Here is a 23,369-nt window from a genome sequence, read left to right on the forward strand (position 1 = left end):
ACACAAAATGGCCTCGAAAAAAGCTGTTACTGCGTTGCGCCCAGTGGTCACTGGCCTTGCGCCGCGGATTTGGAGACCAGAATGTTCACGGGTCGCGAATTACTCCACAAGAACACGCGCGACTCCAGCCCCACGTCCCCGCGAGCTCACACGACTATCGCAGCAACAGGCCCGGTATGCTTCCTCCGAAACTGCAAATGAGCCACTGGGAAAGACTGGCTTGTATGAGCTTCACAGCAAGTATGGCGCAAAGTTTGTGCCCTTTGGTGGATATGCTATGCCAGTCCAGTACAGCGATATGAGCATTATCGACTCTCACAACTGGACACGAGAAAAGGCCAGCCTGTTCGACGTTGGGCACATGTAAGTTATAGCGACGTAATTACTTGAACTTGCTTGTGGTCAATCACCCGAATCACGTTCCTTGTGCTAATTCATTCAGGGTCCAGCACCACTTTTCTGGGCCTGGTGCCGAAGCCTTCCTCGAAAGTATCACACCGTCCTCGCTGTCTTCATTGCCCGAACGCCAGTCTACGCTATCTACGCTGCTACATTCTACAGGCGGTATTGTCGATGATACCGTCGTCACACGTCTGGCTGATCGATTCTACGTCGTCACCAATGCTGGCTGCAGGGAAAAGGATACAGCCTACTTCAAGGCGCAATTGGAAGCTTGGAAGGATGCACACCCCGACCAACCAGTAGAGTGGAACATACTTGATGGACAGGGTCTTATCGCTCTCCAGGGTCCGTTGTCCGCTGAGATACTCTCCCGTGTACTAGACGACAAGTCCAAGAAGGATCTCGAAACGCTGTACTTTGGCCAATGCGCCAACGCCGTCATCAAAGGTACCGATGCCGAAGTGCTCGTAAGCCGGGGCGGATACACAGGTGAGGACGGTTTCGAGATTAGTATTCCTGCATACGCCACCGAAGCGGTCACCCAGTTCTTGCTCGACTCTGCCAAAGATGAGCTGCGGTTTGCAGGCCTTGGAGCGCGTGATACCCTAAGACTGGAGGCGGGCATGTGCTTGTACGGCCACGACCTCGATGACACGACCACGCCAGTCGAGGCCGGACTATCCTGGATCATCGGCAAGGATCGCCGTGCAAAAGGCGGCTTCCATGGTGACTCCATCATCCTGCAGCAACTGAAGAAGAAGTCGGAAGGCGGCGGTGTGTCACGGCGCCGCGTTGGTCTCATCATAGAGGGATCGCCTGCTAGAGAGGGTGCTGAGATTGTTGATGAGGCTGGCGAGAAGATTGGCACTATTACCTCTGGCTGCCCTTCGCCTACAATGAAGAAGAATATCTCCATGGGCTACATCAAGGATGGTATGCATAAAGCGGGTACTGAAGTTGAAGTTGTCGTTCGTGGTAGGAAGAGGAAGGCTGTCGTGACCAAGATGCCTTTCATTCCTAGTAAATACTTCAAGCAGCCAGCGAACATCAAGGCATAGACCTGGTGTCTAGCATTGAAGATTGAAAGAATTCAACATGTAATCTTCCGTTTTGTCCCCTTTTTATCCGTCTGGTCTGCCAAGTTCTCGACAATGATCGAGGGTGCCCACTAAGATTCCGTGCTCAACCTTGCGCGAGCCATCAACCAGATGCTTGGAGAACGTCGCAAACTAGATCGCCTCTTCATCGGCCTTTCTATCAAAGTCAAACACGCATTACATCAGCTGCGGCGATGATTCGGGTGATACAGGACGCGACGCGGCGACTTGCCGACCTGCGCCGTCACAATGCCGCTAAGACTGGGTCACGGCATCTACGGCATGTGCAGTATCAACGCTAGCAACGAGGCATCGACGTCGATGTCTAACATCAGTCCACTGTTTTGATGTACGGTCATGTACCATCCGGTCGCTACAGTTACTCTCCGTGCTCTCATTCGTGTTTGACTGCGGCAGAATCACACCATGTTCGATGAAGCACGTCAATTAACCGGCAGCAAGGAGGTAGCAGGGAAGCTGCTCCTGTTACTGACACTGACAAACTATGGGTATCGAGGAGGGTTGCCAGACGCAAAGCAAACGTTGTGTAACCATGAGAGAGGGGTCATACATCACGGTCTGGGTATATAAGAGTTGGAGGTAGCCCTCGACTTTAGACATCAATCATCATACATTTGACTTTCATCTACTCCACAAACATACAACTCTTCACTTCGCATCAGAAGATTCATCACCATGCCTCTTACCAAGTACAAGGCTGCTTGCGTAAGTCCTCATAGTCGTTTTATCCACAAGATTCCATCTGATCAAGTTCCCTATAGGTCACCTCCGAGCCATGCTGGTTCGACCTCGAAGCCGGCATTCAAAAGACCATTAACTTCATCAATGAAGCCGGCGCAGCAGGATGCAAGCTCATTGCCTTCCCAGAAGTCTGGATCCCAGGCTACCCGTACTGGATGTGGAAGGTCAACTACCAGCAATCGCTCCCAATGCTGAAGTCGTACCGTGAGAACTCCTTGCCCATGGATTCGGAGGAGTTCCGACGTATTCGCCGTGCAGCGAGGGACAACCAGATGTACGTTTACTCCAACCTTGGACATCCCAAGTAATGTAAAATTAATCTCGCACACAGCTATGTCTCCCTAGGATTCTCCGAGATCGACCATGCGACACTGTACCTCGCACAAGCTCTAATCGATCCTACGGGCGAAGTGATCAACCACCGCCGCAAGATCAAGCCCACGCACGTCGAAAAGCTCGTCTACGGAGACGGTGCAGGCGACACATTCAAATCCGTAACCCCCACCGAACTCGGCCGTCTCGGCCAGCTCAACTGCTGGGAGAACATGAACCCCTTCCTCAAAGCCCTCAACGTCTCCGAAGGGGAGCAGATCCACATCGCCGCCTGGCCTGTGTATCCTGGAAAAGAGACCCTGAAGTACCCTGACCCTGCAACTAATGTCGCAGACCCTGCTTCCGACTTGGTCACGCCGGCATATGCCATTGAGACCGGCACGTGGACTTTGGCTCCTTTCCAGAGACTGAGTGTGGAAGGATTGAAGAAGACAACCCCAGAAGGTGTCGAACCTGAAACCGATCCTTCGACGTACAACGGCCACGCGCGCATCTATAAGCCAGATGGTACGCTCGTGTGCAAGCCTGACAAGGACTTTGATGGTCTACTTTTTGTAGACGTAAGTTCTCATCGCTGGGAACTATTCTGATGGTGAGCTAACATGGTGTAGATTGATCTCAGTGAATGCCACTTAACCAAGGCGCTGGCCGATTTCTCTGGTCATTACATGCGACCAGACCTTATCCGACTGCTTGTCGATACCCGTCGCAAGGAGCTCGTCACTGAGGCGGACACGAACGGCGGTATTGCTACTTACACCACTCGTGAGCGTCTGGGCTTGAATGTGCCGCTCGATGCGCAGGCGCCCAAGCAGAAGGCGAGTGCTTCTGATTTGCCATCGAGCTCTGCCATCTAGAGTTTGCAGGGACCAGATCTGCAGGTACTATTCTGTAGGAAGTCTTTCTAGCCCTCAATAAAGCTATTACTCCGCTCTTACGAAGATTTTACCGTGCTTCTTGCTGATGTACCCGTGAGCTGCAAGCGACTAGGCTAGTGAGACAGCGGTAAGAGTGTTGATATTCTCATTTTTGTATGACTCGAAGTAGCTATCACAACTGCTGAAGTACCACAGCCCTACAAGCGTAAACCCTGGAATCTTCCCAACAACTTTGCATCACTAGACTCTCGGCAGATTCCTCGTTTGCACCCTTCACAAAGATGTTCTTTGTGGGGTTTGGTTACCTTCGATCCATGACCCGGTTGCTCCAGGGGAACACCGTACCATACCAAAAGTCTGTATGCAACTCGCTCGACGTAACAAGTCTTGTCCAATTTCATAGTTCCCAGCTTGTTGCACTGCTTGCAGCGTTGTTTGAACACCTCAGCGTTGTAGCTACCATTCGCGTACTCGCGTATCAGTATTGTCACTTTTCCGCTTGACCACTTCCAACCACGGGATGGACAAGTGTTGTAATGACATTTGAAGTCGGCCATGACAAATGTTGAGTAGGTTTGCGTAGTACCTTCGTCGGTGTTTTCCTCATGAAATTGAAGTGACGGTATGTGTTCGGACACCGCACTTGCAACCTCTTGGTGTAGAGATGGGAACATGCGGGAGGGACTGGGTGGACCTTTCTTCTTGGCCATCTTAGGAAGACGCTCGGTTGGTGTAGTGATATTCTCGTCGTAGGACGGATTGTACCGAAGAGAGGATGGAATTGGAGGGGGCGGACTTGTCTGCTACCATGTAGGTGATAAGACAACAGCTTAAAAGGCGAAGTGTCAAGCAAATGTTGTTTTGCTCGAATCCTGATGTCAAATGTCCTGCCCCGCACTTCTATGAGTTGTACTGCAGCATATGTCGTACAGGCGTCTGTACCCCTCTTTGTGGCATGATCTATACAGGAGAGTGTGCAGCGCTGCTGCGGCGTGGTCAGACATTCCCCAAATCAGGAGGCGACGTGGCATAAGGCTGTCAACAACAATCTGCGCAACGCATAATACCCACAGACATGCTGTATCTATTGTAACGAGCCGAAGACCTGCTAAGGATTATTGGCTGTAACTTGAGAAACTGTTCGCCGTGAAGGATCATATCAGAAGACTTTAAATGGTCGCTGACCTACCCAAGGCTTCTGCCATCAGCAATCTACAAGAACTAGACATCGCGTACCTCTGGATACTGAACTTTGGGCATTTTTTTGAGGACTTAGTACGATTGTTAGACTCGTAGCGATGGGTTCCATCAGGGCTTGAGCGTGAAGAGCAAAAGTTGATACTGTTGTCGTGATGATAGGGTAACCATAGGCGAGATCTCAGCCGGCACTAGCGCAAAGGGCCGCCGCGGGAGTCATGGATCCTTGTCGCAACTTTCCAATGTCCAAATCTTCCCCACCAAACCTCCAGCTCGTGCACTCCGTCGCGACTCCACCTATATAACAATGGCCGACGAAGAAGAAGATGTCTCGCACCTGCGCGCACCAGACGCTGCCGATTATGATCCTACGGAAGAAGCGCAGGATTTCCTTAAACTCGACAAACTCACGTACGCATTCACATGCTCATTCTCTCACCTTTCTTCAAATCGCTGACATAATTTCCATAGCGCACAAGACAGCGCACACCCTACACTACCGAAACGCGGAGAAAAGGACTTTGAGAGTCATGAAACGAACCTCCAACTTGACACACTCGAGGCCTCGCGCCGGGCCATGCACGGCGTCCTCTCGTGGCAGCGTACGCACACGCAAAAGGGCCACATCCTAGCCATGTACGACCCAGAGCGCAACATGGCATGCGTCGACAAAGTCCGCTCACAGCACTTCCAGACGATAGGAACGAACAAAGGAGGGAGAGAATGGCTGCTACCGGAAGAAGCATTGTTCTTGCTCGAAAGAGGAACGTTGGATGTTCGGTGGCCTGTAAAACGGGAGATGGGCGACAAGACGGTATACAGAACAGAAGATGGAGCACCGATGAGTCTGCAATCGGCGTATGCCGCTTTCATTGGGTTTGAGAGTGGTGTCGGTGGGAAGCTGACATTGGAGATGTACAACGTCTACGCCGGACTTAAAAGATCGGGATATGTCATCTTCAGGACAGGGACATGGGACGATGATAGAGGGGAGATTTTACAAGCACCAGCGAAGGCAGAGGAGCAGACAGCATCAGGGCCGGGAATCATCACGCGCTTCTTTTCCGAGATATGGCGGCGATTAAGCCAGCCTGAACACTCAATCTCAGCCGAGACCCTCGCCTTCGGACCGCTCATCAAGCCCGGGTTGTACCGCAGCTACAACGATGTCTACCGCCTCCTCAAGCTGATACCCACTCACGACCGCTCAGCCCCTCCGTCCTTCATGCTTCCCCCCTCCGCGGACAACCCATATCGCGTCCACTTCGACGTCTACCGCACCACAGCGCGATTCAAGAAATCCGCTCGCGGACCACCAGACTTCCGCATATGCGTTGTTGATGCGCGCACAACGCCCATACCAACAAGCGCACAGCTAAATGACCTTATGGCGCAGGTGCCGGAGGACAGACCAAAAGAGGATGGTCACCCGAACCAGAGGCTGAAGCACGGATGCAGGAACGTGGTGCTGGCGGTGGTGGATAACGGTATACCGAGCTACCTAAGGGTTGCGGACACTCCGTTTGAGGAGGTCAAGATTTATGAGAGATCGGCGCCGAGGGGGAAGGGCGGAGGTAGGGGGAGGGGAGGCGGCAGAGGGAGGGGTAGAGGGAGAGGCCGTGGCCGTTGAGGCAGATTCGCATACGCATGCGCAGCGAATGTTCCTTTTTCATGTCGTCACATTCCCGGTTTGGATGGGCCAATACTAGCAGGACGCAATATACCCCCAATGCCCACCTTCGACACGAAAATGTACGTCAAAGTCTCTTCAGCCTTGTGGTCAGCGCCCTTATCACGAACGCCATCCATGCAGGTTTGGCTCCTCCACCAACAACACTGTTTAGATTTATATTCTCAATGGTGCCACATATCGGCTTATTCTGGTGACCACAAAGCTCTTGCCAATCACTGCTATATGCGCTACGCGATTACCACCAGGCTAGTATTCCGGTAAAGCTGCAAGTAAGCACTGGTATCAGCTTGACGTGCTCTTGCAGAGAAGGCTTGCATTTCCATTCTCCGAATATAATGGCGTCTAGGCTGAAGCCAATGGATGGGTGAGGCAGAAACCATGCGCCACGTCACTACTACCACGGTGGCTTCCTGAGCAACTGGTTAAGAGCGTGGATCGCCTAGATGGTTGGTTGCGATCAGAACTTCACTACCGTTTCAAACCATCGCAGAGGATACGTACTGAAAACAAGACTATCAACCGGCACCCCAACGTCTATTACCACTACACAATCGACTTTGAACAGGCGAGTTCTTCAGATAACCCTTATATGTCCTAGATTTTAACTGGTCTCCAGCAGCTGAACTTGACTAATTGTCACGATGGCAAGCGCAGCAGCAGAATGGGACACTGTGGGCACATTTCTCACACTCGGATACATCATTGTGGACAAGCATGCCCCCAAGATGGCAAGATTTGTCGTTCGCATGCGCCAGGGCGCTGGGAGAGAAAGCATATCGGACGCTGAACAGGGAACTGCGAACGAGGAACTTCAAACTGTGCTCTCAAACACAGGTGTAAACATAACCGCCAGGGTCGTTACTCAAGCGCAGCTAGATGCGATGACTGCACAGACAAGGCTTGTGCCTCTTCCTGATGAACAGCCCGGAGACATCGATCTAGACGAGTTCACTTTAGCTTAGTCATATTCGAGTACACAGGCCTGCCTATGGTTATTATAGCTCGATAGCGAGTCGTATCAAGCTTACACTAAGGCAATAAACCTGAATTTCTACTGATGTTGTGCATCATGTATCCTCGTAGGTCGTATTGCTCAATAATCGTTCAGTCTGCAGTACTACTGCAACCACCATAACAAAAAAAGCCATTGCGCATGCAGTTTTCCTTCTTGAATCAGCTGTCGGAGTATTGCTCAGCGTCCGTCCATCGATTGGGCGGTGCATCATCAATCGGATGTCTCTCGATCGATAACGTCAGCAGTGAAAAGGAACAGGCCTAAATTTCAGCCCGATGCAGCGTTGTATCCTGTAGTTCGAGCATGGTCGCGACTAGGAAACGACGAGTGGTGAAGAGCCGCTAAGGATCACTGTACATCAGCCACCCCCAGTGATCCAGATTCTAAAGCTAGCTCCGAAAACACGTAGCGTCTTCGGTAATTCCCTGCCTTGAAGCTTCCATATCGTCATCCAAACTATATTCTAGATTTCGGCGGGCGTCGTGAGTGAGGCCGTACGCCTATTCTTCGCATCAGATCCTTGCGGACCTGATCGACGAACTTTAGAGCACGCATGGACTGATGCTGCTCTGCGGTCAACTGACGTAGCCAATCGAACTTTCGGCTACGCTTCAGTTTCTGGCGTGGCTGTGCGTCGCAGGTACGGCATAAAGACAGACAAATCTCTCATTTTCGACAACATCTTGTATTATGTGGGCAAGCTTGTATTCTACAAGGATCCACATAGCCAAACTCGAACTGACTAGCCTCAGCATTCATCGAGTCATTTCATAACTTCGATAGCGCACTAATCTCTTCCACGAAGCCTCGCTCCCATGCCTCGACTCTAGCTCTGGGGCACCAGCCCAACCTCTTTGCGATCTCACTGCGGGTTCGACAAGTGCTTCCGAACCTCGAATCATCAACTTGCTCCAGACCACCAGTCCGGAGCTTAGCTCCATCGGCGAGACTAACAATCCTCACGGTCTTACTCTTGACTATTCTGCCTTCGATGCAGCATCTGTAACTGCCTGCGACACCTCTAACCACATGTGACGCCGATGTGCGCTAAAAACTATGCCTTGCTTGCCCGTTGGAAGAGAAGCGCCATCCTTTGACAAAATCGGTTTAAGTATCAGCTCGTATAGTTCTGCCTGGTCCTCGATATGAACTAGAGCATAAGGTCAATGTAAATCTGTAACTAAGTTTCGGCGTTAGAAGTACCATTATCCCAAACGCCCTTGCCGTCACCAACAACGATGGCTTGTCCTTCAGAAATCGCCGCTTGGACCAATCGAGTCACTTGCAGACTACGCTTGTTCTATAAGCCCGAGCCAAAGTGGACCATAATTGAATACCATCGGGCTTAGCAGATTACGAGGAGTAGTTACTCACCCCGTAGATCAAGGGAGACATGAGGACGACAGTCGTTACCCCTGACTCGAGCCCAGCGTCAATCATGCCTAAGTCAGTCGTTCGCTGAATGTACCTCTTTTTACTGTTGCGCGCCTTCCCATAAACGTAGATGTCGTCCTTCGAGTTGTCGAATTCAAGATCCGGATTGGACTCAACGTGAAGTCCCGAAAGCGGTTGATCAGCAAGGTTCGAGACACCCGAAGTGTGGACCATCCAAACGTTTCTGCCAGTGGACTCCCGGCGTGAGGAAAGGCCCTTGATGAAGGCTAACGCGCTGGCGAGATGATAGCTCAGCGTCATGTTGAAGATGACATTGTATTGACTTGCTATCTCAACAAGGCGCTCAGCGTCTTCCAAGCCTTCGAAGCCCACAACCTTGAGCCTGTGACCGAAGGCAGCGTGAAGCTGCGCAACTGTTTCCTGATCCCGAACTAGACACGCGATCTCAGCGTCTTTGATTGCTGGATGTTTGCTGAGAAGCAATTGATGAAGCACACTGCCCCCGATGTAGCCTGTGACGCCGGTAAGGAGGATTCTTCCTTGAGTCATGACTGGAGAATACGACGCTGTGAATCAAACACGGGGTATTGGTGATGAAAGTATATCGGCGGTTCGAGATATGACAGGAAAACCTGCCTGCTTGCGAAGTGAGATTTTTCAAGAGGGCACCAAAATCATAGCTGGATCACTACTATGTAGCTCCATATACCTCCTCCGCATAGGCGGAAGGTAAGCTTGAGTTCATCCATGCAACGGAAAAGATCATCGAAGTATCATAATTGGACCACCACATATAGGGCTTAACTTTCAGGGAAGCATCGCAGTCTCTCCGGACCTTTTCTTTCCACCGTTGGAAGCTTGTCTTAACAAAGTTTCAATATTATCCGGTGCGGCCCGTCTCACTGCTGATGAGGCTAAACACTGGAAGTTTATCAGCATCACACTACATCACGGAGCCTGAGGTCTTTAACGTGACTTTAAGAAGTTAAGAGTCTTCGCACTGAAACTACAGCGATTAACGATGTTCTTGGAACAGAGGAAATTGCAGTGGAACTGACAGTGGGATAGCTATCATTCGAACGCCATAACTATAAGACGGTACTTCTCCATGCTGAGTTGGCATTACAATACTTCATTTCTATCATCTTTATCGCACTGATCTCCATCATCCACAATGAATGCCTCTACTCCCAGTTTCCCATGGTATTCCATGCCGAACGTCGACTCTCTCTTTTCTGAGGACCAGTTCTCCACCACAGGTCCACAGAGATGCCGCATCCGCGCAACATAGTCGCAAGTCTCTTAGTCGTAGTGCTCACCCTTTCCTAGTGTAGAACTGTCACGAAGAAGACTGGTCGTGAAAGCTTCCCTGGGCCATGGTATGCGCCCTACACGGCCATGCATCTCCGATGGCGTTTCGCCCGCGGCACGATCCATGAGTATGTTGAGAAGATGTACAAGCAGTACGGCGATGTCATTCGTTTGGGGCCAAGGCGGATCTAGATCTCGGACAAGGGAGCTATGAAACAGATTCTTCTTACCATCGATTTGCCAAAAGTTACTATGTATGCTGAGATATCAAGAGCAGTGTGCGCCATGGAGGGAACTCCTTGGCCTCCCTCCTTACTCCCTCCCTCCTTGGCCTCCATGGAGCTCCGCCGGAGTTGACGGAGTTGCTAAGCTTTTACCCCACACTTACACTAATCGTATTAGGAGTAGGTTAGCACGCTGTGCAAAGCTTAACCTCACCGCTGCTATCAGAACGCGGGGAGCACGGACCATAGTATTGTTAGAGGAGGTGAACAATATATTATATGTATACTACTTAATCTATCGCTATTTCATTAAAACCACCCCCAGGTGTAAAGCTTAGAGGTAGATAGTTCAGATAATTTAGATAGTTGTCGAAGGAGGGAGATGGGGTGGATTAATAGTAGGTTCCCAGCGCATTTTATGCTACTCTCCTTCATCGCTATTGCCCCATAACCCCTCGCTGCTAGTACTGCTAGTTGATACGTATTGTACTTCCGCTATCTCGTTACCACGTACTGCGTCACTACGGTGCTTAGCAAGGGTTATAAGGCTAAGCTTGCTCTAGTGTGTAAGGCATAGCATAGCTTCTAGAGTCTCTTCGCGTAGTCGACGTCGTCTAGAGTTCAGTGTAAAACCAGCAGAGCTAAAGATACGCTCCGCCTCCGCGCTTATTGCTAGGATAGACAGCATATCGATTGCCATGCGAGCAAGAGAAGGATACTTAACGCGAACAGCTGGGCGGAGCTAGTACTGAAAGGAGACGAGATCGTCGTCAGTCTCGAGCTCAGCCTTGAGGTACAGCGTCAGCTCGTCACCAATCTTTTGTGGGTGGGGTAGACGTCGCTGCTGTTTGATAAGCTCGTTGATATTGCTGTACTTTATTCGCTTACGGGGCCGCTCGTTACAATCGCGTTCGCTCAGGGGTTAGCGCAGCCCACTGTCCTAGGATAAAGCAAGGGAGCTTTGCCGTGAGCTATAGAAGTCGATAGGAGAGGTGTTATGCCTGTAGTCTTTCTCCCATAGTCTCCTAACTGCCTCTACGCCACACTTAGCGTCTTGCGCACCCTATTCTTTCGCTAAGTACTAATACTTCAGACGCGGATCTAGCAGCAAAGCAGCAGTGTATACAAGGGTTTCGTTAAGTATATTGTAATACTCTATTGCCTTACTCCAAGCTTGTTCGATTGCTACCCAAAAGGCGGAGTCCTTCTAGCTCTTAGCATACTTAACCTTAAGCTTCTCAAGCTAGCGGAGGGTAAGGGAGAGGACGTCGTACACGTCGGCAATACTGGTAGCGGACTCCTCACTCGGTTGACCTTCGAGCTTCTTTGTGCACGCTTTAATCGGGTCGAGGATAGCGAGGAGCTCCTAGAGAATAGCCCATTCATCGGATAACATGCGCTAGTCGAAGATAACGCGAGTAACTGATTCCGATAGGCGTTCATTAATAGGTTTCTTATTACCGCGACGCACGAGGTGCATGTAAGTAGCCATTTCAAGGTCAAGAAAGTGCTCAATAGAGTTGCGGAGCTGTACTGCTCAATAGATCATATCTCTTGTTAAATTCCACCTAGTAAACATTAGTTTAGTGTTCTACATAGCTAATATAGTTACCGTCTTATGTCAAAGTGCCAAGATGAAGTAATTGTACACGTGTATCTCCGCAACTACAACAAAAAAAGAAGAGATAGGAACGTACCAGGTTGCATTATCTATCTTAAACCGTAGCGGAGGAGGCTGTTAGTTGGATTCTGGGTTCTCCCTACGCTAGACCTTACCCTAGGCATCCTCAAACCTCTTTACGCGCCCTAGTGATTTGTTTATCCATCGGACGATTGTTGCTACTATTCCAATCGGCCCTTGAGCTCGCTAAAGCTTCACCTCTTCTCGTAAGTTAGCTACACGAGCTACCTTACCCTCAAACTTCTCGAAATCGCTACCGAACAGGAGCTGCTAGGCAATAAGGTTAAGTATATGACTAACACAACGCAGCCGTCTGACCTTTAGATCGAACTGGAGCATCTCTCCAAGGATTGCAACTGCAGTATCGTTGTTTAAGGCGTTGTCAAGGACGAAGAAACCGACCTTATCGCGCAGGTCGTAGTCGTTAATAACCGCTAGAACGTTCGCAGCAATAGCCTTGCTATCGTGATGATTAGTCATCTCTTTGAATGCCAACATAGCTGTTTAGCACTTCCCCCTATTGTCTACAAAGTTTACAACAACACTATTAATTGCCTTACGCCGCGGTGACGTCTAGAGGTCGAAGGAGAGGTGGACACGACTCGCCGCGTTCTTTAAGATCTCTCGTACCTCCTCTTTGTGCATAGCGAACTTAGTGTACACCTACTAGCGGGCTACCTTCTTAGATAGGATAATAGAATCCTGAATTAACGGGTGTATACGGCTAAATATTTTCCGAAAGTAGGGACTCTGTAGCTTCTTAAATGGTATACTCTTAAGGGTTACCTAACGCATAATGTCCTTCTTAATTAAACTAGAGTCGAATAACTCCGCGATACTGTTGTATATTCGTTGCTGTACAGGATCGTGTAAGTCAAAAGAGGAGCTTATAGCGTTAGCTTTGTCAAGCTCGTTAAGGGGATCGTTAACGTTCTCCTTGTACGACTTAGAGTGCACGTTCCGGAAGTGTTTAAGGGCGTGTTGGCTTCCGTTTGTAACGTTTAAAGGGCGAGTAAGAGTTAGCGCAGTAGTGTGGCAAGTACGGCATAAGAAGTGTATGCCATTAACCACCTGCGTCGATCCCTTTTTAGTGTACTTGCTAGCAAGAGGCACCCCAAAACGCCACTACTAAGCTGTCCTTCGGACGCTATTCACTGCCTTTGTGTAGCCTCTAATCCCGTAGCACTCCCATGCAACCCAGCTGTAGTCGAACGGAGTATCTGACAGATGCCCTGGCTCGGCAACAGCTATATACGAGTCGGCGTTCGTCTGCTGGTACTCTGTAGGCACCGGCACCTGTTCAGAATCGAGTTCGCTGAGCTGGGAAACGTCTTCATCAAATACGGTGAAGCCATAGCCGGACGGGCGACGACTAGACAGTTCTGCGTCGAATTACGTGTTAGGAAGTTCGCACTGGCTTAATACAAGTGTATTCGAAGGCATAGCGGCATTAGGTAATAGATATATTTTGTTAGGGTGTAGTAATTGTTACAGAAATTTAACGTTGCACATTGCAAAAGAAGGGATGAGGTGCGATTGTTGATATTGCTAGCGTCCTGTTTCACGTTTGTCTCAAGTTTAGGTCCCAAAACATTACCACCTAACGCTAATAAGTCTAGTTACTACCTATATAGGACTAATGTATCCTCCTCCTTCAACTCCTGGAGCGCCGGGGAGTTCATGGACCTTGGCGGAGTGGAGCTCTCTCCCTCCATGGCGCACACTGATCAAGAGACAGGAACAGTCCAGGCCTCTTCGGAGAGATGTAAGTACCAACATCCCTTATTTACAGTTGACGACATGGCGTTGGTTAACGCCCACTACCATAGCCGCACAACCCCCCACCGCAACCTGAAGAAGTTCCTTAACCCAGCCTTCACCGTCTCCTCTGTGGACAAACTAGACTCCTTCTCAAAGCCTACGTATCCACCTTGCTCGATACCTACTACACCGAAGTTGACAAGGCCATCGCCCAAGACATCAAGTCCAACCCTTACGGCAACATCCAAACAGACCTCATGCGCGATCTACACCATCTCGCCCTGGATATCATGGGCGAATCCTCGTTTGGCAAGGGCTTCGGCCAGATTGACAAGATTTTCAATCCGAGCAAGATGTTGTCGGGTAGGGATAGGCGGTGGAGTAGGATTCCCAATGCGGTTTTTGACGGGCAGGCGAGGAGGTATGGGTTGGTCTTTCTGAAGAGGTTTTTTAGGCGAGTGGGGTTTGAGTGGGAGGTTGATTGGCCCGCGGAGATGACCACTGCCATTTGCGAACTCGTTGATGAACGCGCTGCAGCAGAAGGAGCAGCGAAGAACGAGGAACGTATCGATGTCTTACAGCATATGTTGGATGAGGGTGTGCGACCAGATACAGGAGAGCGTATGTCGAATCAGGATATCATCGATCGGATGTCCGAACTTCTTCTCGCTGGCTCGGAAACCACATCCGGTAAATTACCTCCCTCCACCTCCTTTCCCAATTCTTAGTCCTTAGCGCCCACCTTCCGGCTTCTAAATCTACACTCTCCATCCTGATCTATATTAGCTAACTCCTTCCCTTAGGAACAATGGGATGCCTCTTCGTCGAACTCGCGCGAACCTTCGGCGCCCTCGGCAAGCTCCTCGCCTCCCTTCCGCCTCTTTCCCCCTCTTCTCCTATCCTCGACTCCAAAACTGTGGGAACAGATCCATAATATCGTTACCTCGAAGTCTGCCTCAAAGAAAACTTGCGCATGAACCCTATTGCCTCTGAACTCGGTCGCCGTACCCCAGACCAAGGTTCCAATGTGAATGGTACTGAGATCCCGCCTTACACGATTGTGTCGGCCAGTTATAGGGCGCTCCATCGGGATGCGAGGTATTGGCCGGAGCCTGACAGGTTTTGGCCAGAACAATGGCTGGAGGGTGAGGAAAGGGGGAGTGTGCCGAAACCAGAGTGAGTTGATCTGGAGATACGACGTGTTATCCAGTGTAGATATTCGCTAATGTGTTATCGCAGTATGGATGCTTATTTCCTATTCTCCAACGGTCGGCATAATTGCATTGGACAAAAGTATGTTTGCTTCATTTCGCCTATCTTCCATATACTCACACCCGCTTCTATCCCGCTGTCTTTCCTTGCACGCCTTTGCTCTTCCCTTTATTTCTTGTTATCTTCCTGACACGATTCACTGACGTGTATGTCAAGTTTCGCATACGCAGAAATGCGCATAGTATCTGCGAACCTCCTCTCATGCTTCTCTATCGAGGAAGCTGGGCATCAGAAGATTCAGCTCCGGCAATTTATCACGATGAGAATTTCTTGATGGAAAATGGAATGTTGTGCGAAAGCCCCGGTGGAAGGGTGGTGCAGAGGTTTGGGGTGTGGACTTTTGCGACGGGACGGGAATATGTATGGGACATGGACTTGGGAAGGAAGTATCTTATGGAAGAAGAAAATAACAAGAAGGAAAGAATAGAGGCACTAGCTGATACTGGGACCAAGCATTTAGCCACGAATAAGAATAGAAATGTGATGCATTCCGAAGAAAGAGCGACACTAGGCGGGTGTACACACCCTAATAGACAAGTACCAAACACGCTGCAAGATCTCTCGTCCTCTGCACTTTGTTTCTCGATTGCGTCCAGCCAGTTCACTAGCACATCTTACTCAATGTACTTAGTACATCGGGTCGCCAACGGCTTTGATAGACACAGTGTATACGCCATTTTGGCAGTATCCGGCGGGTGTAAGCCAGCCCCAGAATTCTATACTGGATTAGCTTCAAGTCACGGTGTAAGAATTACCGAAAACTTACCAAGTGACTTTCCATTTGTGAAGATAGCATTTGCGGCGCCTGAAATCGTTGCAGAGCAAGCTTGCGTACCGCTAAGCTGATCACAAGTGATAACGAATGGAGCCGTCGCTGTCAGTGGCGCATTGGCAGCACCGTAGCAGCGTCCACCATCGCACCATGCTGCCACACTGCTGCTCGTAGTGTAGTTGTTGCCATCAACAAGAAGATTCGAAATCGAACCGGCCACAGTAATGTTGCACTGATATTGCGCATTGCATGCACCAGACACTAGGTAACATATCAGTCAACCGAACACTTTCGAAGCTCACGCGCAGCATTAAACACCCACTAATGCCATAGACACTACCAAGAACGCCAGAGAAGGATTTGTCGATCACGGCTGGCATCGCGGGGAGGTTGTTGAGCGAGAGAACACCTTGCCCCTGGACTGGAGCAGAGAAGGTGGACGGCAGAGCTGTAGAAGCTGTGGCTGTGGAGGCTGTGGGGGCCGCAGTGATCGTGGAGGCCTTGACAGATAAAGTCCCTGAGCCGACTTGAACAGCTAGCAACGTCGAGGATGACAGCTTAACTCCTACAAGGGGCGAGGAAGATCCACCGACATTGACACCGATCAAAGCTGCGGCCGTTGACGTGGTGGCCACTGCGCTGCTGCCAGACATGTCAACAAGCAAGTTTTTTGATTGACTTGATTGATTCTTGATCAAAAGCTCAATCAAGTCAAGATCAATTCGCCCATAGCGTTTTTCTAATTAAGAACAAATTAAAGCCCTCTTTTTAATTAAATTAATTAATTAGATTGATTAGGTACTAATAGCAGGGCGATTTGCAAGGTAGTTAATAAGGTTGCTAGGCAGTAGATAATATCGATGGAGTGACATATTATTGGTGTTGAGTTTTGATTAGTAAGTAACTTTCTGATCTAGCTTACGCTGCAACGTAGTATTAACGTTTAACAACAGCCTATATCTTATATTAGCGCCTATTACTGTTGTTATTTCTAAGTCTCCTTACGCGCTATTATTGTCTGTTATGCCTCCGAAGGCCTCTAAACGCGCTGCTGATCGCGCTGCTGCGTTAAATAAACGTGTTAAAGTCAACAACTCTCAATCGCAGTCTGAGCTGCCCATACGAACCTCACTACGTAAAGCCCTTGAGGTTGCAGCTAGTTAAACTACGGAAGAGGCTCCGTTCGAATCGCAGCTGCGCGACCTGCTGCCCGACAACGCGATTGATCCGCTAACTAAGGGCTTACGAGCTGCTACAGAGGCTTCGACTGAGGCGTCTGATAGCTACGATGGAGCCGAACTCGATAGTCGGTTTGAGAATAGGCACGATAGCCTTGATTGGGCTTATATACCGTGGTTTATGAAGCCGCTAAGGACGCTTAAGGGCAGGAAAAGCTAGGTCTTCAAGCACGGCTATTGCATGGCCTTAATAGCTGATCCGCAGAGAACTTTCTAGATCTGCAGGCATTGCTATAAACCTTAGAGATTTGAGGGGAAGTAAGCGTTAGAGGTGACGCTATTAACAACTGCTGCGATAACTTACATAGCACAGAACAGAGTTAGCTACTGCCTTAACTGTTAGGGCTAGCTTGCTAAGGCTGCGCTACCTTAAGGTTAGACGTCCCTGCGATTACTAAGCGATAGCGGTGTTGTTGTATCGCAGGAAGTTGCTAATTAGATTAGAAACTTCGACGTATAAGGCTTTTAATACGCTGCTGTTAGCTAGTTAGTTAATAACAACTACGCTCTTTGTGATAGGCTAGAGCCTAGTTAGTGAATCCTCGATGATATCTCGGTCACGTGCGCGAGGCGCACTGTCCACAGATTCCGGGTGCCCCCCTGAGCACCTGGATTCTGTGCAAGCGAGCCTGGCAGAAGGTTATCCCGAGCCGCCGCCCCCTGAACGACCTTCAGAACCCTAGCTACCTGTAGTTCTCTTCTCTATCGAATACAACTCTAGTATACCTGTGCGATAGCTCCCTAAGCGTAGCCCCTTACATATAAGGCGATACTTAGGACCTACGATCACGTTGACTTTAACGCTTATCCTAAGGCTCTAGAAGATTACCTCGCAATTAACCTTAATGCTGCCTAGCGTAAGACTAACGATTACTACACTAAGCTTAATGCCTCGCCCGCCTACTATAGCGCAACTTGCCTTTACCTATACTATAAGAACTACTGCTTAAATAGCTAGCGTAAGAAGCCTTACTAGATTGTCTTAAACAAGGCAGAATTGCAGCAACTGTAGGCGCGATATAAGCCTATATTGCTGCTAATCACGCGCCTAAGGCCGCCGCGATTAGGCGGTATTAACAACGCAATTGCTGCGCTTGTTAACGTTAAGACTAAAAATAAGGTAGATATATTAAAGATAGATAAGCTTAATCGCTAGTGGCGATATAAGCTAGCGTAGACAAAGGAGCAGTGTCACGAGATGCTACGAGCACGTGTTTAAGAGCTTACTAGAAGCGTTAGTTGTGGCTACGTACGATATCTGGTGTAATACAAGACGTTGCGTAAGGAAACAGAATCAGCATGTACAGGCGGTGAGAAGTTATCGATGGGGGCCGTGCGCATGGCGCTAGGCCCGGCCGGCCAATCAGCAGAATCCTGGTGCTTGGCGGAGCACTCGGATTCTGTAGCGCGTTCAGTGTCAAGGGAACCACGGTGGTTACCGTGACAAGCAGTTTAAGCAGGAGGGCAATCTAATTAAGTATTAGATTAGCCTGCGATCGCGATATCTAAATCTATCGCGATTAGCTATCGACCTGCTCACTATACCAGCTAGCAGCTATTAATGTGAGCGCCTGTTCAGCGAGCTTAGCGACCTATTAGAGCCTCGCAGGCGGAAGATCGGATCTTAGCTGCTAGCGGCTATCCAATGTACTTAGAGTTAGAGAAGAGCAGGTTTTAAGCCTCCTTATAACTAGGAAGATAGTCTTACTAATTAGGAGATAATTAGAATCTACAATATATGGGAGTAGGAGAATAATAACTAGAGGTAGCTATACAAAATCGCGCTGGATCGTATACTAAACATGATTAAGAGTATTAATCTCTAATTAATTACGACTCTAAAACAGCTTTAATTAAGTCAATCTCAATCGCGACCTTATAAAACTTCAATTAAGCTCAATTAGCTGCCTTAGATTGATTGACTTGATTGTTGGCATGTCTGGCTGCTGGCCTTCGAAACGATCATTGCGCTGCTAGTTTTCGAAGTGAACATTGGAACTACGCTACTAGTCTTCGAAGTAACCATTGCGATTGCGCTGCTGGTCTTCACAGTGACCACCGCGCTGCTGGTTTTAGCAGTGGTGGTCATATCTCGTGCTTCAACCCGGTCGACAACTGGAGCAGCTGCGGCCAACGCGCTAAAGAACGTGATAGTAGCGAGAAGCTTCATCTTGATCGATACGCTGGAGCGAACGAGGAAGAGGGCCGATCGAGAAGTGAGAACGATGCCCAGGAGGACGAGAGATGTACAGCGAGAGTGAGGCTTGGAGGCTAGAGCTAGAAGTGCTGAGGATGAGTTATTCATACCCAAGGACTGGCTGCTCCTTATGCCTTCCTGCAGGTTGAGGGCCGCTGCTTTCGAGCGGCACCTGGGCCAGTATCATCTGGAATTGGTCCTTGGTCAGGGCGCTCGATCGATGTCGTGAAGGAATGCAAATCCTCATCCACTCCTTTGGTCAAGACCCTACCGACCACAAATGTGCCTCGGATCTAGAGTTTCGGTATTGAGAACGAGTACGGGGAACGCATGGTGTATGCTATTGGAAGCACGCTAAGCTTGGTACCTGCTTTATGGCATGTTTCACTGGCTCGGGCCTGCTTCGCGCAATGCTTTTTAATTGTAATAATCAAGCAATTTCCCAGCACGGCGACCATTCCGATATAGGCTTGAGGTGAGTAGCCCTATCCTGAGGAGGACCCTGCAGCTTGGAATTTGGTGCATCTTGTAGAGGGCTGGCCCGTCAAACTAGTTGCTTCGTGCTGCGATACACCGTCAAGCAGCAGGTTTACAGCCAACCAAGAGAGAGGGCTATGCTGCTTAGATGCTTTTAGGGTTTGGCACTAGTGAGGCTAACAACGCCTTCCGAAAGCACAAGTGCTGGCCAGAACTAGTGACAACGCGGGTTTAGTTCCTAGGGTGCAACACCATCTCAATTTACGGTACCGCCGGTCTGCGAACGAAGCAAGCAGTTCTTCCCCAGGATTCGACCTTCAGATGCGAGAGAATTTCCTTACAAAGGTAAAAGGGTCTTCAATAAACACTCCCGTCTTGCTGGATACTTGACCAACTTGATAACTAAACAGAGTTGTCAACAATCAAGCCAGATCAAGCTCATCAAGTCAATCTACTCTTTGCAAAAAAAAAAGCTATCAATTCAATTCAATCTGAAGCGTCTAGCTTGATTGGCTTGATTGTTGGCAAGTCTGTAACTAAAGCATGTCAACAATTGGGCGAACAACAAATACATTTCGAACTTGTCGCTGTCTATTAACACGATACCTCTACCACGATGCCTCTATGTGGGATTGCAGGTCTAGATCCGACAGCATACGCCACCGATATCATGTCACTGCTTTGTGAGAAGATGGCGCAAGACCAGACGCATCAAAGCCTCATTCTCTCCGGTTTAACAGTATCATCGATCGTCACCGTTAGCGTAGCGAATTTATGATCGGCCTTCCACATTTCGATCGCCGCAGGGGGGATATGTCGGTAGCGATAGTGAACTTATTATGCTAAGGGACGGGAGGACTGCCATACGGACGATTGAGCTGGTGCGCGTGGGTGGCGCACCACCCAGACTACGTGTGCGTCTTTCAGAAGCGCCACCTGGCATCATGCTGTGGAGGTATTGTATACATCTAGTAAAAGGTTAGAAAGGACCTGTCCTAGTGAAGTGGATGATGCTTTCTAGCTCCCGTTATTGCATGGTTCGAATGATCATGCATTGCCGCTACCCAAGTTGCAGGAAGCGAAGCGGTGCGTGAACGCTAAGCCATACTTAAGCATGGTCGTGGCGCGCAATGCGCCCCACGTAGTACGATTCAAGAAAACAGTCCAGGCGTCCTTGGCACACTTGCAGCATGCTAGAAGTGTAGAGTCGAAAATCGAATGCAAATATCCAGAAAAGAAGCAACGGAGGGTTCACAGGGCTTGGTGTCGTTCGCTTATCGAGGATCCACGACATCGCACAGAGCCTCTACCTCAAGCCTCCTCGAAAAGGCACCTTAACGCGATCGCATTCTTCTCTGTCTCTAGAATTCCGGCTTGGGTCATTGCAAGAACCTCATAGAACCATCCTCCTTTGCTACGAATGGAAGATTCTAGAGCAGCCTCCAAACAAAGCAGATTTTCTTTGTGCTTCGCGGTTGTGGGCCAGAAGCAGATAGATTGTAGGCACATGACTGTGAGACGCTGCCTCTTGAAGAGCCTTGCAAAACGGCACGGTACCATCTTCCACTATGTTCAGAAGTGCTCCGACAATCCCTTGATGCCCGTGCGTATAAGCGATAATCAAGACTCGAGTGGTTGCAGAGTTGGTCATGTCTAGGTAGTCGTGCTGAGCGAGGAGTGTTCTAACCACCTCAAGATGACCGAGAGCTGCAGTAGCCTCCAGTACGTAGTTTGACTCTCGACCATGAGTCTGTCCGTTCTGGATTGGAGCGTAAGCTTGAGCATTCGGTGTGGGATTTGACAAGTCAACCAAGATTTCGTCAGATCTCTCTCCACCGTGATAGGGAGCATTACATTTCCTCATTTGCTCTCAGATATCTGGAGACGATTCGCGGCACAAATCTCGAGCGGGACTAAGCAGGTGACCCATTGCCCTCCCGACGGTAAGTGGTCTCAACATTGTGAAACCAGAGTCTAGCAAGAACCGGATGATGTCATGATGGCCACCTTCAGCTGCCGCATGGAAATCGTCTTTGGGAAATCGTCTTTGAAAAATCCGTCACGATGCACATCCGCGCCGTCCTGTAATAGAAGACAAAGGATTTGGCTGTGGACCTGGTAGGCAGCTTCTCGTGTTTGAACGAGCAGAGATGGAGAATCCGCAGTTTGATCCACAGCAACATCTCTCCAGCACCGGAAACGACGCCGTCGACCAGTCTCTCCTTCAGTCTTTTGTTCACCTTACTCACAAGAAACTTGAACTCTGATATGGCGCTGCTCACAGCGTGAATCGTGGACGATCGTATGTCGGTTCTGTTATCCCATTTGTGACGCGGATGTCATTAGCCGCAAGCAGCATCATAAAGACGTCAGAGTCGTCTTGAGTCGTCATGAACACGTTTACGACATTCCCAGATTTGCTAATGAGAGCTTCCAGTGCGTCCATGAGTTATTTTGGTTCTTCAACCTCATCCAAGGCGTCGATGACGAGTATGGCTAGATTGCCTGCAAGAGCAGCTAGAACGAGCTCAACACACTCAGAGATGTTGACTTTCGCTAGTCCAAAGCCGTCCATCTTGGCCTGCTGACACGACTGCTGATACAGTGTGATAACAGCGTCATGTGTTTGTCGGGACGGAAGCGGGGAAACTGTAACTCGTCTTGCGAGGCTTCTCAGAATGTCCTCTGCTGATTATCTCTCTAGCCCAGGATCGGAAGAATTACAGTAATAGTACGCTAGAGGCGCCATAGTCGGTGTCTTCGAAACGTCAGCTAGATATTTTTCGATGACCGCTGTGCAGAGCGAAGTCTTCCCACAGCTGGCAATCCCATGTAGCAGTAATGATGAGTATAAAGTTTTGCTTCCCAATCGCGGAAGCCCCTATGTTGAACCAGCCGCTTTCCCGTATCTGGAAGTCTCGCAATTCGATGACTGGCGAAATGGTGACTGTAAGGAATTCGAGGGAGCAAGCTCAGGATGTCCAAGTACTCTTGTTTTTCGACACCCCTTTTTGTGGCGATTGTGAGATCTGCCAAGCGAAGGACCCGTGTTTCCAAGTTCAGAACTCTTTCTCAATCAATCAGATCTGCACTTTTCCGAACCTCGCCCTCGGCCGCTAGGATATCCTTCATGGCTTCCTCGTATGATGAGCGAAATGGAGCCTTCGTGAGTCTCGCGACGGCCAACTCATCGAAAACTTCACTGCCCTGGCCAAAGGGTGCAGGACGACTGCATAGGTCTTGACCAGAGCTTCGCAGAGGTGATTGTGGAGAGCTGAGGTCTTCGCTATGTACAGCCTCTCAAGTTCAAGAGATCTCGTCATAAGGCTGGTGATCTTCTCGAGGTCCTCTACTGTCCCATTGTAGATGGTCGTGTCGTTCATAGCTGCTTGCAGGAGAAAGCGAAAAGCAGCCCAGGGCAGGGCAGCATGGCTTGGATCATATTGCACGATCTGGTCACCAACCTCTTTGAACCGACGGATCCAATATACGACCCTCTCCAGCACGTCTCGAACAACGATATCACCTTGGCTCGAAGACATTTTGATGCGCCATCGTTTCTTTAGCGCCAGCTGACGCTTTGCTTCGGCTTCTTTGAGGGCAGCTAGAGCAACATCTCTTTTTCCAGTCTCCGTCGTGCCTGAAACTCTAGCGACTGATTCGG

General features: G+C 49.5%; 8 protein-coding genes across 8 annotated transcripts; 5 read left to right on the plus strand and 3 right to left on the minus strand.

Moving 5' to 3' along the window:
- Nucleotides 1-7: 7 nt before the first annotated feature.
- On the plus strand, nucleotides 8-1,460 carry ALTATR162_LOCUS4960 (uncharacterized protein; the record flags this gene model as incomplete). Its single annotated transcript, XM_043312576.1, has 2 exons — nucleotides 8-363; nucleotides 443-1,460. 2 exons carry the CDS (start codon nucleotides 8-10, stop codon nucleotides 1,458-1,460), a joined length of 1,374 nt encoding a protein of 457 aa, XP_043168511.1.
- Nucleotides 1,461-2,195: 735 nt separating this feature from the next.
- On the plus strand, nucleotides 2,196-3,451 carry ALTATR162_LOCUS4961 (uncharacterized protein; the record flags this gene model as incomplete). The annotated part of the gene is made up of 4 exons (XM_043312577.1): nucleotides 2,196-2,225; nucleotides 2,282-2,535; nucleotides 2,593-3,154; nucleotides 3,206-3,451. 4 exons carry the CDS (start codon nucleotides 2,196-2,198, stop codon nucleotides 3,449-3,451), a joined length of 1,092 nt encoding a protein of 363 aa, XP_043168512.1.
- A 193-nt stretch (nucleotides 3,452-3,644) lies between these two features.
- ALTATR162_LOCUS4962 (uncharacterized protein) lies at nucleotides 3,645-4,182 on the minus strand (the record flags this gene model as incomplete). Its single annotated transcript, XM_043312578.1, has 3 exons — nucleotides 3,645-3,758; nucleotides 3,818-3,891; nucleotides 3,933-4,182. 3 exons carry the CDS (start codon nucleotides 4,180-4,182, stop codon nucleotides 3,645-3,647), a joined length of 438 nt encoding a protein of 145 aa, XP_043168513.1.
- A 794-nt stretch (nucleotides 4,183-4,976) lies between these two features.
- On the plus strand, nucleotides 4,977-6,299 carry ALTATR162_LOCUS4963 (uncharacterized protein; the record flags this gene model as incomplete). Its single annotated transcript, XM_043312579.1, has 2 exons — nucleotides 4,977-5,080; nucleotides 5,141-6,299. The coding sequence occupies 2 exons, from the start codon at nucleotides 4,977-4,979 to the stop codon at nucleotides 6,297-6,299; spliced, it is 1,263 nt and encodes a 420-aa protein (XP_043168514.1).
- Nucleotides 6,300-7,003: 704 nt separating this feature from the next.
- Nucleotides 7,004-7,324, plus strand: ALTATR162_LOCUS4964 (uncharacterized protein; the record flags this gene model as incomplete). Its single annotated transcript, XM_043312580.1, has 1 exon — nucleotides 7,004-7,324. The coding sequence occupies one exon, from the start codon at nucleotides 7,004-7,006 to the stop codon at nucleotides 7,322-7,324; it is 321 nt and encodes a 106-aa protein (XP_043168515.1).
- A 1,030-nt stretch (nucleotides 7,325-8,354) lies between these two features.
- Nucleotides 8,355-9,321, minus strand: ALTATR162_LOCUS4965 (uncharacterized protein; the record flags this gene model as incomplete). The annotated part of the gene is made up of 3 exons (XM_043312581.1): nucleotides 8,355-8,527; nucleotides 8,581-8,677; nucleotides 8,752-9,321. The coding sequence occupies 3 exons, from the start codon at nucleotides 9,319-9,321 to the stop codon at nucleotides 8,355-8,357; spliced, it is 840 nt and encodes a 279-aa protein (XP_043168516.1).
- A 4,347-nt stretch (nucleotides 9,322-13,668) lies between these two features.
- ALTATR162_LOCUS4966 (uncharacterized protein) lies at nucleotides 13,669-14,683 on the plus strand (the record flags this gene model as incomplete). The annotated part of the gene is made up of 3 exons (XM_043312582.1): nucleotides 13,669-13,753; nucleotides 13,906-14,370; nucleotides 14,553-14,683. 3 exons carry the CDS (start codon nucleotides 13,669-13,671, stop codon nucleotides 14,681-14,683), a joined length of 681 nt encoding a protein of 226 aa, XP_043168517.1.
- A 965-nt stretch (nucleotides 14,684-15,648) lies between these two features.
- On the minus strand, nucleotides 15,649-16,173 carry ALTATR162_LOCUS4967 (uncharacterized protein; the record flags this gene model as incomplete). The annotated part of the gene is made up of 3 exons (XM_043312583.1): nucleotides 15,649-15,737; nucleotides 15,788-16,054; nucleotides 16,116-16,173. The coding sequence occupies 3 exons, from the start codon at nucleotides 16,171-16,173 to the stop codon at nucleotides 15,649-15,651; spliced, it is 414 nt and encodes a 137-aa protein (XP_043168518.1).
- Between the last annotated feature and the right edge of the window lie 7,196 nt (nucleotides 16,174-23,369).

This window comes from Alternaria atra (assembly GCF_907166805.1).
Source record: "Alternaria atra isolate CS162 genome assembly, contig: 23, whole genome shotgun sequence".
In the NCBI taxonomy this organism is placed as follows: domain Eukaryota; kingdom Fungi; phylum Ascomycota; class Dothideomycetes; order Pleosporales; family Pleosporaceae; genus Alternaria; species Alternaria atra.